At 51.2% G+C, this 15,284-nt stretch overlaps 1 protein-coding gene across 1 annotated transcript; it reads right to left on the reverse strand.

The window, feature by feature from the left end:
• Positions 1-474: 474 nt before the first annotated feature.
• CATSPER1 (cation channel sperm associated 1) lies at positions 475-10,195 on the reverse strand. The gene is made up of 12 exons (XM_030331059.1): positions 8,875-10,195; positions 7,684-7,896; positions 6,290-6,403; positions 5,934-6,084; positions 5,533-5,624; positions 5,271-5,414; positions 5,046-5,109; positions 4,779-4,851; positions 4,580-4,640; positions 3,072-3,147; positions 662-776; positions 475-501 (listed from the first exon to the last, which is right to left on the reverse strand). The coding sequence occupies exons 1-12, from the start codon at positions 10,193-10,195 to the stop codon at positions 475-477; spliced, it is 2,451 nt and encodes an 816-aa protein (XP_030186919.1).
• Between the last annotated feature and the right edge of the window lie 5,089 nt (positions 10,196-15,284).

A 15,284-nucleotide genomic window follows, 5' to 3' on the forward strand; every position in this document is an offset into this window, starting at 1 on the left:
AGGCCCTGACAACCAGGGGCTGTTCCAGCTGGTTCTTTTTCTCCCAACTCTGGGGCCAGATGCACCTTCCTCCCCGAAGCAAGGTGACTGCCCACTCACCCCTCCAGCACCGAGCCCGGCCCCCTTTCCGAGTCACCTCTCTGGCTGCTGCTAATGCACTGTGGGCCCAAGCCAGGATGCAGGCCCTGGGGGGTGGGGGTGGGGGGCTGGAGGGGACCAAGAACAGCGCCTGTCACACACAACACTCACACACACACACATGTACACCCGCCAGTGCACACAGTTCCCCTGCCCTGTGCCTTGGCTTACCCAGGGAGGACACAGAGCCGCTTGGGGTTTTAAAACTCTGTTAGGGCCCAGCCCTGTGGGCCCGACAACCACTCCAGCAGATGTAGGAACTTGTCCTGGCCCACCCTGGTGGGCAGCTTGCCAGAGGCCAAAGGCTTTCATCCCATGTCTCTCTCCATCGAGGGGTCACTTCCTGAAGTCCTCTTCTCCAGTCTGCAGGGGTAGGATGGGAGGCCGACTGAGCCATTACTGGCCTCTGTCCTCTCGCCTGCCCCTGTGACCCTTAGGGGCACGTCTGGGGCCGAGCCTCCCGTGCCTGGCCTTCTGGGGTCCTCCCATGCCGGCCCCTCTCCTCTGGTCCTGCCCTGTTCACCTCAAACGCTGTGTCCACGATCTCGTCCAGGACGGATGCCTGGGAGCGGAATTTCTGTTGATGATGTTCCACCCCGGCCACCAGTTGCCGGAAGCGGAACAGGAGCTCTCGCTGCCTGGGGGCGGGAGGGGGGCAGAGGAGAGGCCGAGTTGACCTGCCTGGCAGGGCCCTTTGGGCTGCCAGAGCCCTCCCCCCACTCCAGCTCCTCATGCTTGACACCCACCAGCCCGCCCTCAGGGCTCTTCTGAGCGTGGCCTTTCGTGGTGCTTCTCTTCCACGAGTAAAAAGCCCCGCGCGTGCCTGTGCCACGGAGGACGCTAACCCTCCCGATTATCCCTCCCTCCCTCCACCCACCTGTCTGCTTGCCCCTCCAACTACCCCATACCTCTCTAGGCACCCACTCACCCATCGGCCCATTCATGCCCCCACCTACCCAGCCATCCACTCACTCATCCGACCACCCCAACCTTGTAGTTGCTCACCCGCGCCCCCATCTACCGGCTCGTCCCTGGACCCAGCCACCCACCCCTTCGCCGTGTCGTGCAGTCATCCACCTCACCACCCCCCTCCCCAACCATTCATCCAGCCGACCACCCACCCATCAACCCCCTCATCACCTGCCTTTTTTATAAATCCATCCACCAAATGACACTGAAATAAATGAACACTGCCAGGTGCTCTGAGGACACAGAGGTGAACAAGAAACCCTCCTTGCCCTTAAGAAGCTCGGCCTGTAGCAGAGCCAGGAAAGCAAACTGAGCGCTTACACTCGGGATAAGTGCAAACACAGGGTGCTGAGGGTGCCCGAGGAGGAAAACCCCATCCAGTACCGGGGATCAGAAAAGGCCTCCAGAGGAAGTGCCATGGAGCTGAGTTTGAAAGACACATGAGGGGGGCGCCTGGGTGGCGCAGTCGGTTAAGCGTCCGACTTCAGCCAGGTCACGATCTCACGGTCCGTGAGTTCGAGCCCCGCGTCGGGCTCTGGGCTGATGGCTCGGAGCCTGGAGCCTGTTTCCGATTCTGTGTCTCCCTCTCTCTCTGCCCCTCCCCCGTTCATGCTCTGTCTCTCTCTGTCCCAAAAATAAATAAACGTTGAAAAAAAAAATTTAAAGAAAGACACATGAGGGTTTGCCAGGCTTAGGTAAGGTTCCTGGTCCCCTACTCCAGAAGAACAGGGTTACGCTGGGGGCCAGGGCAGGCCTCAGGGAAGGAGGCTGTAGAGAGTGGATGCCTGAAGGAGGCAAGCGTCTTGTAGGGTCTTAAATGCTGACGATGAAGGAAAAGCCCAAACTACTTTTAACACAGACCACTAAGAAAGGGAAGAGGAAAACAAATGAACGACAACAACACAAACACAAACAGAGAGCACTCGTAGTGGAGGTGGACCAGTGGGGAAGAGTCTGGAGGCCAAGAAACCCCCAAGGAAAGTGTTACAGAGGTGCCAAGGGTCCGCCGTGCCAGGGGCCAAGTGGCTGGAACGTGGGGGGAGGGGCCGGGAGGGCCGGGAGGTGAAGCGAGCCGGATTGGAACTCAGCTCTCCCAAATCTTGGTCACTTGAGCCTGGCACTGGCAGCCAGAGGACACTCCAGTTAGAGAGGACAGTGTGGGCAAAGGCCCAGATGTGCCGGGGTGGGAGTGGCCGTAAGGCAACGAGGGAGGCTGGCAAAGGCTTGATCACAGAGGGCCTGTTGGGGCTTGAGCTCTGATGGTGGGTGAGGAGAGGCTGGAGGCTTCCAGGAGTCAGGCTGCCCTGTCGGCTGGCTTAGAGCCAGACTGGCTGAGGTAGAGGGGGGCCCAGCTTTCAGAGAGAAGGTTCTCCGGGGAGCCAGGAAGCGGGAGTCTGTGCCGAGGTCCCCCAGCCAGGAGCACAGCCACAAGTCCCCAGCCGTCCTGGACCAATTGGCCAATTGATTCGACGAGAATGGGGTGTTGACCATCTGCCTCCCAGGTCTTCTCCCAAGCCGCTCCTTGACCCATCCTTCTCATCCCTCCACCTAACCGACCACTGCTCTCCATGGCCCAGCACAGGTCCTTAGCAATAGGGTTGTCGTGGGCGGGCCTAGTCCGTGTCATCTTTGGGTCCCTGGAACCCTCGCAGGGCCTGACCCAGAGCAAGGGTCAGGGATGCTCCTTGAGTAAACAGATGAGCAGGATCGCTGTTTCTCTGGGACCTCTCCGATGCCCTGCGCTTGTCCTCAGCCTCGAGGAGCTCTCATGGCCCTCTAGGCACCGCTCGTGGGATTCTCTTGGCGACACAAGATGGCTCTGGGTGAGCAGAGGTCACTTGTGGTCTCCACCTCCACCCGTGGGCTCTACCTGAGCCTTGGCGCTCCACCTCCCCTTCCAGAGAGGTGGGCGATGTCCCTTTCCCTGCCAGACCATGGCCGCCCCTCCCTTTGCGCCTCCTTACTTCTCAGTCATGGTCCCAAATTTCTTCTCAATGAGCTGCTTCTGTTTGGTATGTTCACTCACCACCTCTTCAGGCTCTGGATGTAAAAAAGGGGAACGTCAAGGAGATGCCTGGATCGAGAGGAGGTAGAAGGAACCTTGTGTGTCACAGAGATATTCAAATGGGGCTAAAGGATGGGGCGCCTGGGTGGCTCAGTCGGTTAAGCGTCTAACTTGGTCATGATCTCACGGTTAGTGAGTTCAGGCCCTGTGTCGGGCTCTGTGCTGACAGCTCAGAGCCTGGAGCCTGCTTCGGATTCTGTGTCTCCCTTTCTCTCTGCCCCTCCCCTCACTCGCTCTCTCTCTCTCTCTCTCTCTCTCTCTCAAAAAATTAACATTAAGAAACAAAAAATCAAATGGGGCTAAAGGAGTTTTTGTCCATGATGGCCCCAAAGAGATGGCTTCTCCATGCAGAGTGGGTATCAGTTTTGTTTGTCCGTTTGTCTCTCCTTCTGGAAAAAGTCCCCCGGTTTTCCTGAGGAACCACTCCTGCGCCTTTTGGGTCCACACCATCCAGCAGGGGTTGACCCTGTCCCCCGACCTCGAGGGACATGTGACCCAGACCTGACCAATCAGAACAATTCTTTTGGCTATAGCGATTGGTTCCAAAATCGTCAGATGATCAAAGAAAAGAAGCCTCATTTCTGGGTCCTTGTTGGAACAGTTGGAAGAAGAGGACCTCTCTGCTGGGCATGCTAGGGATGCTAATTTGCAAGGATTTGGGGCTAGAGTGGCAGGTGGCCATTTTCCTAACACAAGGGAAGAACCACCCTAAGCACAAAACCACACAGAGGACTACAGAGCAGAGAGGTAGAAGGAGACCAACTCCTGACCAGCATTCGAGTCCTGGATCCAGCCATTCCTGAAAACCCCCACACCCTGAATTTGCTAAGTAATTTGAGCCAATTAATTCCTCTTTCTCCTTAAGCATTTTTGCCCTGAGCGTCTAACCCTGATGGAGGGGGCAGGTGAGGGACCAGGTGACCCCTGGGGATCCTTAGTCCTCTAGTGTTGATGAGCCTAAGAGTGGGATTCTTGGAGCTCAGATTCTAAAGTTCTGAAGATCTTTAAGCAGGAAGCACATCAACTGTCTCAACGTCAATCGTTCAGGAAATCGGCTTTGTAAAAATGAACATGTACAGGAAACTTCAATTTTTACTCTCAATCCACTTTGAGTGGGTCTGGACAAGTGCGTAGGCAGTCAAAACCATCCCATGTAAAACCAACCGCTATAACCTTTATAAGTTATTAGAAGAAATGACTGTTTGGCAAATCATAATCTGGCTAATTAGTCATTTCATAAAGGGGGCTTTCAAGAATTGACTATCCGCTTAATTGGCTTTTAGAGGATCGCCTTAGAGCTCTTTGGACCAAAGGTCTAAGCTCTGTAAGTTCTCCCGAGTCTCAGATTCTCAAACTCTGCCACTGAGACCGGAATTCTGTGTCTGACCGTGGAAGGAGGGCCAGCACCTGATTTTCGGAGTTCGGTCAGTGAGTCATCCAGTAGATTCTCATGGATCCGGGCTGCCCTCTGGGAAGAAAAGGCTTTTGTCCTGCCAGAGCCCCCTGTCTGCCTTTTTCTGGAACACCCTCCACCCTTCCCTCCAGCCTCTGTGCCCACCCCTTCTGGCTTCCCTCACTGGCCCACCTGCCCCACCGCACTCAGTACCTCCTGCTTTATTTTCTCCAGGCCTTTGAGCAGAGCCATCTGGAAGTTATCCACCAGGACGGCGATCACCAGGCTGGGGATGGTGGGGGTGGGGAGTGGGGGTGGGTACTCTCAAGGAGGAGGCTGTAGGAGAGGCCCTGCAACCCTCCTCCGGGTTCGTTGTGGCACCACCAAGGGGAGATGGCTGGAGAGGCTGGGCAGGGGTGCCCCGGGTTAGGTGGGGATTGGGGGTGAAGCTGGGGAGCAAAGTAGGGGTGGAGTCCTTACTTGAGGAAGATGAAGTATTGGATGATGATGTAAATCATGAGAATAGGGATGATGTACCAGGCGCCTGGGAGAGAGGGCGTCGTTCGAGCCGTGAGTTCCTTGACGGCCCTCCCTACACCCCTGCCAGCATCAGAAGCCCCACTTCGCATACGGGGTAACGGAGCCCTCGGGGTCTGCCCTCCCAGCCAAGCCCCTGCCCTCCACCCAGCCTGGGGCCTGTCCCACCCTGGGCCCGGCTGTCCAGGTAGATGAGGGACCAGTCGTCCAGGGTGAGCATGGTGAAGAGAGTGAAGACGGTGGTGAAGATGTTCTGAAAGCGCTTGGGGTCAGATTGACGGAACAGAGCCCGGAGCACCACAGAGAAGAGGACTGGCTGTTCAGGGCCAAACCAGGCTCACAGGGTCCCGTCCCCCCCCCCCCCCACCGCTACAAACCCTTCCACCGCAGCACCTCAGGCTCCCACCCCAGCCCCCACAGCACAGGATACAGAGGCAGGTAAACATGAGGATAAGGATAGCGGTGACGGACGGCAAGGACCGGACCAGAGTCCCGGTCACTTCCTGGAGGCTGGTCAAGAAGCTGTGGGCAGAAGTTGAGAGCGAGGCCGAACGAAGGAGCAGGGGTGGGGATCTGTGCCCGGCAGCCGGAGACTGCAAGTGCGGGCAGGAGGTCCCCGTTTTGCCCGCGGCTTGGGACAGTCCAGCCCTCTCTGGAAAATGACTGATCTGAGCAGGTGGCAGGAGGCTTATCAGAAGTGGGCTGGAGCCTGTAGTCTCTTCATCCCCCATCCCTTGAACAGGTCACAGGAGACACGCCGGTTGCCCGGGCCTGTGTCCCCATCTCCTGCGGAGTCCCCACACCGGGGTGGGCAACCGTGGCCCAGCTGACCTGAGCCTCCGCAGGACCCGGATGGCCCTCAGGGCCCGCAGGCTCTTGAAGACCTTGAAGATCCGGAAGACGCTTTGGTGGTAGACGAAGGAGAAGGAGTTGAACTGCAAGAGCATGAAGTCCAGCATAGCCATGATCATGATGAAGAAGTCTGAGGGCACAGCGGGGGGGCTGGGTGTCACTGACTCCTGCCCAGGCACCTGACTCCCAGACCCCCTGTCCTCCCGACACCAACGCCCTCCGCCAGTCCGCTTTCGTCCTCAGCCTCCTCTAGCAGTCCCGTGGCTCCCTCCACACACACACACACACACACACACACACACACACACACAGACACACACACCATCCTCACTCACCCAGAATGTTCCAGGAGTCAGAAAAGTACTTGAGGCCTAGAGCAATGATCTTGAGCACAGCTTCCACTACGTAGATGCAGAGGAAAATGGAGTCCAAGGCCATGAAGTACCACTCTGCACGGACACAAGCGGCTCACTTAGCCCCTCTCCCCTCCTCCCCTCTGGAACCTCACACAGCCCTGCAGGGAGCACCCGGCTCTGCCCTGATGGCCATGTGTCTTCACTGCTCTGTGCCTCAGTTTTCTTGTCTGTAAAGCAGTGATAACACCGTCCCTGGCCTGACCCCCTGAACTCAGGACTGATCTCCTGAATTCAGGAAACTTCTAGAAGCTTCTACCTGTCAGTCAGTCTTACCTTTTAGAGACTAAGGAAGGAACTGCTGGAACTGAAAAAAGAAACATTTGAGAAAGACTGCCGGCACAGAATCCGAGAGTTGCCAGAAAGTTCCTCTCAGCCTCATTATAATGTTAAAATCCTCCTCTGAATATTCATCCCCAGCCCCAGTAAAAGGAGTCTGCTTTCCCTTGTTAGGGGAATCACAGCTTTAGAAAGTATTTCCCTTGGGGCCTCCTGGGTGGCTCAGGTCAGGATCTCACGGTGGTTGGGGGGTTTGAGCCCCGCATCGGGCTCTGTGCTGACAGCTCAGAGCCTGGAGCCTGCTTCAGATTCTGTGCCTCCCTCTCTCTATGTCCTTCCCCCGCTCACGCTGTCTCTCTCTCTCTCTGTCTCTCAAAAAAGGAATAAATGTTAAAAAAAGAAAAGAAAAGAAAGTATCCCCCTTGATGTCCTTATTTCTACAGATAAAGATGACCTTGTGAGTTAACTCAACCTGGTGTAGTCTGCCTGTAACTCACCAAGCAGCAGACCCACCTTGGTCCGGTGACGATACCGGTCTGTCTCGTAGCATTTTTGTGAATATTACATTCATTTCACACGGTAAGGATAAGAATACAGCCACTTTTATTCTCTCTTTAGTTAATGTGTGCTGTGGCAGGCCTTTCTTTCACCTTGCTACCAGGAGTCCTAGGGCCCACCTTCCCCAGTTTTCCACCCTCACCCTTCCACAGCATTCCAGGGTCTCCGGGCCCTTCTGGGCGACCTGGGTTCCACCAGCTGTCCCGCAAAGCGGCGTGTTTAGGGTTGGCGCGCCACCTGGTGTCTGTATCACGAACAGCACGTCCTCCAGTTTTGCGGGCCTGTCTGTGGCTGACTGGTTGACCTCAGCAAAATCTCTGAGGCTCATCTTGAATACTGGGCAATGTTGTCGACTTCCCACGGGTCAGAATCAAATGAGCTAAGTTACATAAACCGCCTGACACTAGATTAGGCCCACAGGAGGCCTGGAACAAGATCTATGGCCGGCTCCATGTGAAAGGGGATTCCCCAACTCTTACCACCCCGGACCTCGACTTCGGCAAAAGTCTGGGCCACAAGCATGATAGTGTTGAGGCTGACGACGAGGAAGATGAAGGCTTCAAAGGGTAAGGACTCAGTCAGGTTCCTAAGCATTCCCCGGAGGCGCTGAGTGAGGTGGCTTAATTTTTCCCACAGCCTGTAGAAGAGATCCACGGTGTGCAGCTTCTTGTGGGCCCGCTGAGTTCTGGCGGCTATAAGGGGGACAGAAAGTCAAGTCTGTGTTGGAGGAGGAGGCATACTCCCAGACTGACTTGGGGTTCGTCTTCATGCCTGCCTGCTTGACTACCATTCACTCACTGAAGCGCCCGTAGACTAGTCCTGTGCTGGTCCTGCGGCCACCGTCCTGACCCCTTCCGTGGCAGATGCCGGCCTGTTTGGGATTTGTGGTCTACTCAGGCGCATCTTGCAGGCTCGTGCTTCTACACCTCCAGGCCTTTCTCTACCCACATGGCAACTTAAGCACGGGAAACCCCATTCTCGTCCCTAACCCATCGTCTGGGTAAACTCTCCCTCTCCCTCTGAGATCCTGCTGGAACATCCCCTCCTTTTAGCTGCCTTCCCTACTGCTATCCAGTTAGGCACCTGCCCCTCTCTGCTTGTTTGTGAGGCTGTTGCTCTGTTTACTGAACCATTAGAGGCCAAGCTTGGGGGACTGTGAATTAATAGCTAAGGTCCCTCCTGCCCTCAAGGCCCTCATTCAGACAGCGGTTCCCAATCTCTGTCAAGATGCTCATGGTTGAGTGGGGGCAAATGTGGACAAATAGAATCCACAGTGGTAACTGCCCTGATATGGTGGGCTAGTCTAGGATTGGTTGTCTAAGTGACCACCCCCAGTCTTGGAGCCCCTTGAGGGCAGGATTTTTTTTCTCTGTGCTTCCAGGGCCCAGGCAGGCCAGGCACCCGTACGAGACAAGAAGAAATGTTCAATCAGTGAGTGTACATACGCAAGGCAATGACTGGATGAACAAGTAGCAGAGGGCCTAAAGAGGTGCATCGTTCAAGGAACAAAAGATGGATGATGGACAGCCAGGTGAGCGGATAGCCAATGGAATATGCGTGCAGGTTAGAGTCATGCCTCATGATCTGCCGAAGGTCAGTGCAGGGCCCGAGTCAGGCCTGAAATCTGGGCCAGGCAGTGGGAGTTGGGGCTGCGGGGAACAGCGACTCACTTTTACGCTTCTGAAATTGCTCATCTTCTTCGGACCAGGTTTCCAAGGAAGTTGTAGAGGAGGAATCCTGAGGATGGACTTTGTTGGATATCTGGGATGCACATGAGTACACTACACTGAGGGAACGTCTCAAGCTGGAGGCTGAGTGCTGTATTTGTGCCATGCTGGGGCGGAGGGCTATTACGCTAGAATGGAAAGACGATCTGGCCACACTGTGAGACCTGTGTGGGCCAAAGACTTGGGAGCTACCATGATGGTGCTCCCCATAGCGGTGATCACCAGGGAGATGATCATGACGACCTACAGCATGGTGGTGCTTGCCATGGTGATGCTCCTTGTGGTGGTGCTCACCATGGTGGCGCTCTGCGTGGTGGCCACGGTGGCGTTTGCTATGGCGGCCGTGGTGGTGCTCACTGTGGTGTCTGCCGGAGCGAGGTATGCGATCTTGGTGGGACCCCGCATAGGAATGGGGGGAATAGGTCTCTCCATGATGAAGAGGCCCTCTGTGGTGGTGGACTTCAAGATGATGCTTACCATGCTGATGGACCTCACTGTGATGGTGAGAGCCACCATAGGGGTTGGAATCCTTACGGTGGTAAGGCTCACCTTGGTGATGGAGCCCACTATGATGGGAAACTTCGCCATGGTGGTGAGATCCACCATGGTGGTGGGACCCCCTATGGTGGTGAGACTGCCCATCATGGTGGTAGGAATCACCACGGTGGCGGGGCCTATCATGATGTCTCCTGCTACCATGGTGGTAATCACCATGAACAGTGCCATGAGAAGGAGCCAGGGCAAGGGATGTGGAGTGGTGGGCTCCACCATGATGGTGGGCCTCACCATGGTGGTGGGAATTGCCAGAATCGTGAGAGGACGCATTGTCATGAGAGTCTGGATATTCACCAAGGTGGTGAGATCCACTATGATGGTGGGATATGCCATAATGCTGGGATGTGCCATGATGGCGGGACTTGTCGTGATGGTGGGACCTACTGTGATGGGAGGACCCATCATGATGGTGGGACTCACTCTGGTGGCGGGACTCACCATGGTGGTGGGGCCCCATGTGATGGGAGGACCCATGATGATGGTGGATTATGCCTTGATGGTGGGACCCGCCATGGTGGTGGGACCCACTAGGGTGGTGGGACTCACCATAGTGGTGGGACCCACCATGGTAATGAGACCCACGATGGTGGTGGACTCCACTATGGCCTGGTCTGTGCTGTGGCGTTGGTGAGTTGGGGTGAGATAACACATCCAAATTATTGGTGTCTGCCTCATTTTGAGCTGTTTTAGCCAACGAGTGTTGATCCATGACTATGCTGGGACCTCTGGAACGAGGAGAGCTCAAGATGTGGGCCAAAAGACTCCTTCCTGAATTGTTCCTCCCACCTAAGCTGTGGCACTGGGGTTTCTAGGAAAGCCCGAGTCTTCTCGCGGAATTCTCCCTTTATGATGTCACCAGCAAGCCCCTTCCCAGGTCTAATTCCAAAATGCCTCCTCCTCAACATTATAGTTCAGAATCAAGGATCATTGTGTCTAGTCTTTTCATTGTAAAATGAGGAAACTGAGGTCAAGAAAAGGGAAGGGGTTATTTCCGCAGGGTCAGCTGGGAAGATGGCAGAATAGGAGGTCCCTAGGCTCATCTCATGATAAAGGTACAACTAAATAACACTCACATCAGGGTAAATAACCCAGAAAACAAGCTGAAGCCTGGCAGAACAAACTCACAACTAAAGGTAGAGAAGAGGCCACATCAAAGAAGTTAGGAAGGATGAAGACACGATTTGAGAGTGAAACAGACCATAGCCATCAATGGTGGGGAAACAACCAGTGGTGCAGAGAAGGGTGAAAACAGACTTTCACACCAGGGAGCCCATGAACAGAGAGCATGAATCCCCATGATATTTGTCCTTGAAAGCAAGAGGTGCCAAATTTCATGAGTTCTTACACCAATTGGGACTAAAAGCCTGGAATTTTGGGGTGTTTGTTTGTTTGTTTTGGTGTTTGTTTGTTTTTAGAGAGGGAGAGAGAGAACACCAGTGGGGGAGAGGGGCAGAGGGAGAGTGTGGAGTTATTTCTAGAATGTATTGTAAGTCCTAGAGGGTGAATGGGGCAATAACTGAAACATCCGCAATGTCTCAAGGCTGTCAAATGTGATAACATTATGAGATACAGAGCCCCTTGATCCCCCCAGAGGACAGTTAAGATACAAAACCCGTTGTAACTCCCTGACACTCCTTGAAACTACACCCACTCCCTGAATGTCTTCATGTAGTCAGCAGGTGCATGTCTGGTTTATGTCTAAAGATCCTTTGTGTTCTCTTTCCATGCTTTGATATGCTTTGATACTTATATCTAATGAAAACATGAAATAAAGGCTATGCATAGACCCCAGACCCCAGCTGCTGCTGCTCTCTCACAGAGGCAGTCCTGCACATCTGCTCAATCTGGTGTCTGAGAACTTCTTCTTCAGTGCATGGCCACAGAAGGGAGGAGAGAGAGAGAGAGAGAGAGAGAGAGAGAGAGAGAGAGAGAGAGAATCCTAAGTAGGTTCCACTCTCAGTACAGAGCCTGATGCAGGGCTCAGTCCCATGACCCTGGGATCATGACCTGAGCCAAAATCAAGAATCAGAAGCTCAACCAACTGAGCCATCCAAACACCCCAAATCTGGAATTTTAAAAATCAGCAGGCTCTGCTCTGGGAGAACCTGGAGGGCATTAGGAAGTGGAGTCCCTGCCCTTAAAGAGACAGCACGACAAACAGTCCATGCAGATACAGAAGCTTGAAAAAGTACCAGTGGTTGGGGGGCAGATGGGAGGGAGAGTGATTTGCTCACTTCAGAGCATGACCCAGAGACACAGGGATCACAGGGAGACCCCTCCAGGAACAAAGGGGCTGGCAGGTGTAATTTCCCTCTCCCAACTCCTCGGCATAAACAACAGACACCTGTGGGAACCAGCGCAGCCAACACTCACTACCTACATTGCTTATACCAAGCCCCACCCCCTCACACTTTGGTGAATCTGCCCTTCCCAGATACACTGACCTTAATGCTCCTGATGTGTGCCCCATCCCCCAGGAGACCAGTGCAAACCCCACCAATACCTCATCTCCCTACCTGCACATTTTTTTGGACCTTGGGTCCAGTCACAGCAGGGGAACTTTTCATTTTGCAAGCAGACCACTTCACACCTTGTTAAAACGTGCCCCACTCCTGCTGGAGACCAAACACTACGAATAATAGGCAAAGAGAACCTGTGCAGACAACTGAACTGAGGGAAAAAGAGGCCAGGACTCAATAAGCAGAGCACACACAACACACATAGGAGATCCTACTCCCTGAAGCTCCAAGCCCTAGGGAATGGGACACTCCACTTGCAGGGCACTACAGACCTTTTCTTCGGAAGGCTATTACTGTTAAAGGCAAGAGAAGTAGCAGAGTTTCCTTACACACAGAAACAGACACAGAGAGTTATACAAAACAAGGACACAGAGAAATGTGTTCCAAATGAAAGAACAGGACCAAATCACAGCTAGAGACCTAAACAAAAAGGATATAAGTAATATACCTGATAGAGAATTTAAAGTAATGACCATAAAGATACTTACTGCACTTGAGAAAAGAGTGGAGGACATCAGTAAGACCCTTAACACAGAGATAAAAAAGAAGCAATCAGAGATCAAGAACACAATAAATGAAATTAAAAATACACTTGATGGAATAAATAGCAGACTAGATGAAGCAGAGGAATGAATTGGTGACCTGGATGGCAGAGTCAAGGAAAGTAGCCAAGCTGAGCAAAGGAGAGGAAGGAAAATTATGCAAATTGAGAATAGTCTTAGGGAACTTAGTGACTCCATCAAGGGTATCAAGGGTAATGACATTTGCATTATAGGGATCTCATAAGAAGAAGAGAGAAAAGGGGGCAGGAATAGCTGAAAATTTCCCTAATCTGGGGAAGGAAACAGATAGCCAGATCCAGGAGGCACAGATATCACCCCAAAATTCAACCAAGGAGGTCCACACCAAGACACATGGTAATTAAAATGGTGAAAGTAGTGATAAAGAAAAAAAATTTTTTAAGCAGTAAAAGACATGAAGACAGTTACACACTAGGGAAACCCCATCAGGCTAGCAGTAGATTTTTCAGCAGAAACTTTGCAGGCCAGAAGGGAGTGGCATGATATATTCAAAGTACTGAAAGGGAAAAATCTTCAGCCAAGAATACTCTATCCAGAAAAGCTATCAATTAGAACAGAAGGAGAGATAAAGGGTTTCTCAGACAAACGAAAACTAAAGGAATTCATGACCACTAAACCAGCCCTACAAAAAAACACAAACAAACATAAAAGCAGTGAAAATAAGTATTTCTGTAAAAATCAGTCAAGGGATCCATAAAAAAATGAGGGGGGGGATGTAAAATATGATACTATATACCTAAAATGTGGTGGGGAGAGGAGTAAAGGATGGGTTCAAACTTAAGTGACAATCAACTGAATATGGACTGGTATATGCAGAAGATATATACCAAAAGGTAACCACAAATCAAAAAACCAGTAGTCGTTATACAAAGAATGAAGAGAAAGGAATCCAAATATATCACTAAAGAAAGTCAACAAACCATGAAAGAAAGCAGGAAGGATCAGAAAAAATCTATAGAAACAACCATAAAACAAGTAACAAAATGGCAATAAATACATATCTATCAATAATTACTTGGAATGTAAATGGACTAAATGCTCCAAACAAAAGACATAGGGTGATTTATAAAAAAAAGACATAGGATGACAGTGGATAAAAAAACAAGACCTATCTATGTGCTGCCTATAAGAGACTCATTTCACCCAAAAGACGCTTGCAGATTGAAGGCAAGGGATGGAGGGGCAGCTCAGTTGGAAGAGCTTGATCTTGAAGATGCACCTCTTGATCTTGAAGTTGTGGATTTGAGCCCCACATGGGGTATAAAGATTACTTAAAAATAGAAGCTTTTAAAAAAAAGAAAGAAAGGAAGTGAAGGGATGGAGAAACATTTATCATGCAAATGGATATCAAAAGAAAGTTGGAGTAATAATACTTGCATTGGACCAAAGAGATTTTAAAACAAAGACTGTGACAAGAGACAAAGAAGAACACTATATAATAATAAAGAGGACAATCCAACAAAAGGATATAAAACTGTAAATATTTATGCACCCAGTGGAAGCACCTAAATACATAAAACAGTTAATAACAGGGACGCCTGGGTGGCTCAGTTGGTTAAGCCTCTGACTTTGGCTCAGGCCATGATCTCATGGCTGGTGGGTTTGAATCCTGTGTCAGGCTCAGTGCTTGACAGCTCAGGGCCTGGAACCTGTTTTGGTTTCTGTGTCTCCCTCTCTCTCTGCCTCTCCCCTGCTCACAGTCTGTCTCTCTTTCTCTCTAAGATAAATAAACATTAAAAAATAAAGAAAAGAAACAGTTAATAACAAACACAAAGGAAATAATTGACAGTAATACAATAATAGTAGGACACTTTAACACTCCACTTATATTTAAATTCTTTTTAATGTTTTATTTACTTTTGAGAGAGAGAGACAGAGAGATACAGAGTGTGAGTGGGGGAGAGGCAGAGAGATGGAGACACAGAATCCAAAGCAGACTCCAGGCCCTGAGGAGTCAGCACAGAGCCCGTTGTGGGGTTCAAACCCACAAACCACGAGATCATGACCTGAGCTGAAGTTGGACACTTAACTGACTGAGCCACCCAGGTTCCCTAACACCTCACTTATATTGATGGACAGATCATCCAAACAGAAAATCAACAAGGAAACAATGGCTTTGAATGACACACTAGATCAGATGAATTTTACAGACATATTTAGGACATTCCATCATAAAACAGCAGAATAGACATTATTTTCAAGTGCACATGGAACATCCTTGAGAATAGATCACATATTAGGCCACAAAACAAGTGTCAACAAATGCAAAAAAAAATTGAAGTCATATCATGTATCTTTTCTGACCACAAACTGTGAAACTAGAAATCAACTACAGGAAAAAAAAATCTAGAAAGACCACAAATAACCTAGAGATAAATAACATGCTAATAAACAATGAATGTATCAGCCAAGAAATAAAAAATAAATAAAAGGGACACCTGGGTGGCTCAGCTGGTTGAGCATCTGACTCTGGATTTCAGCTCACATCATGATTTCACGGTTTATGAGTTTGAGCCCCAGGTTGGTCTCTACACTGACAGTGCAGTCTGTGTGAGATTCTCTCTCTGTCTCTCTGCCCCTTCCCTGCTCATTCTCTCTTTCTTTCAAAATAAATAAACATAAAAAAAAAGAAACAAAAATACATACAGGGGCACCTAGCTGGCTCAATCAAAAGAGCGTATGACTCTTGATCTCAGAG

The sequence above is a fragment of the Lynx canadensis genome, chromosome D1, assembly GCF_007474595.2.
Source record: "Lynx canadensis isolate LIC74 chromosome D1, mLynCan4.pri.v2, whole genome shotgun sequence".
NCBI lineage: Eukaryota > Metazoa > Chordata > Mammalia > Carnivora > Felidae > Lynx > Lynx canadensis.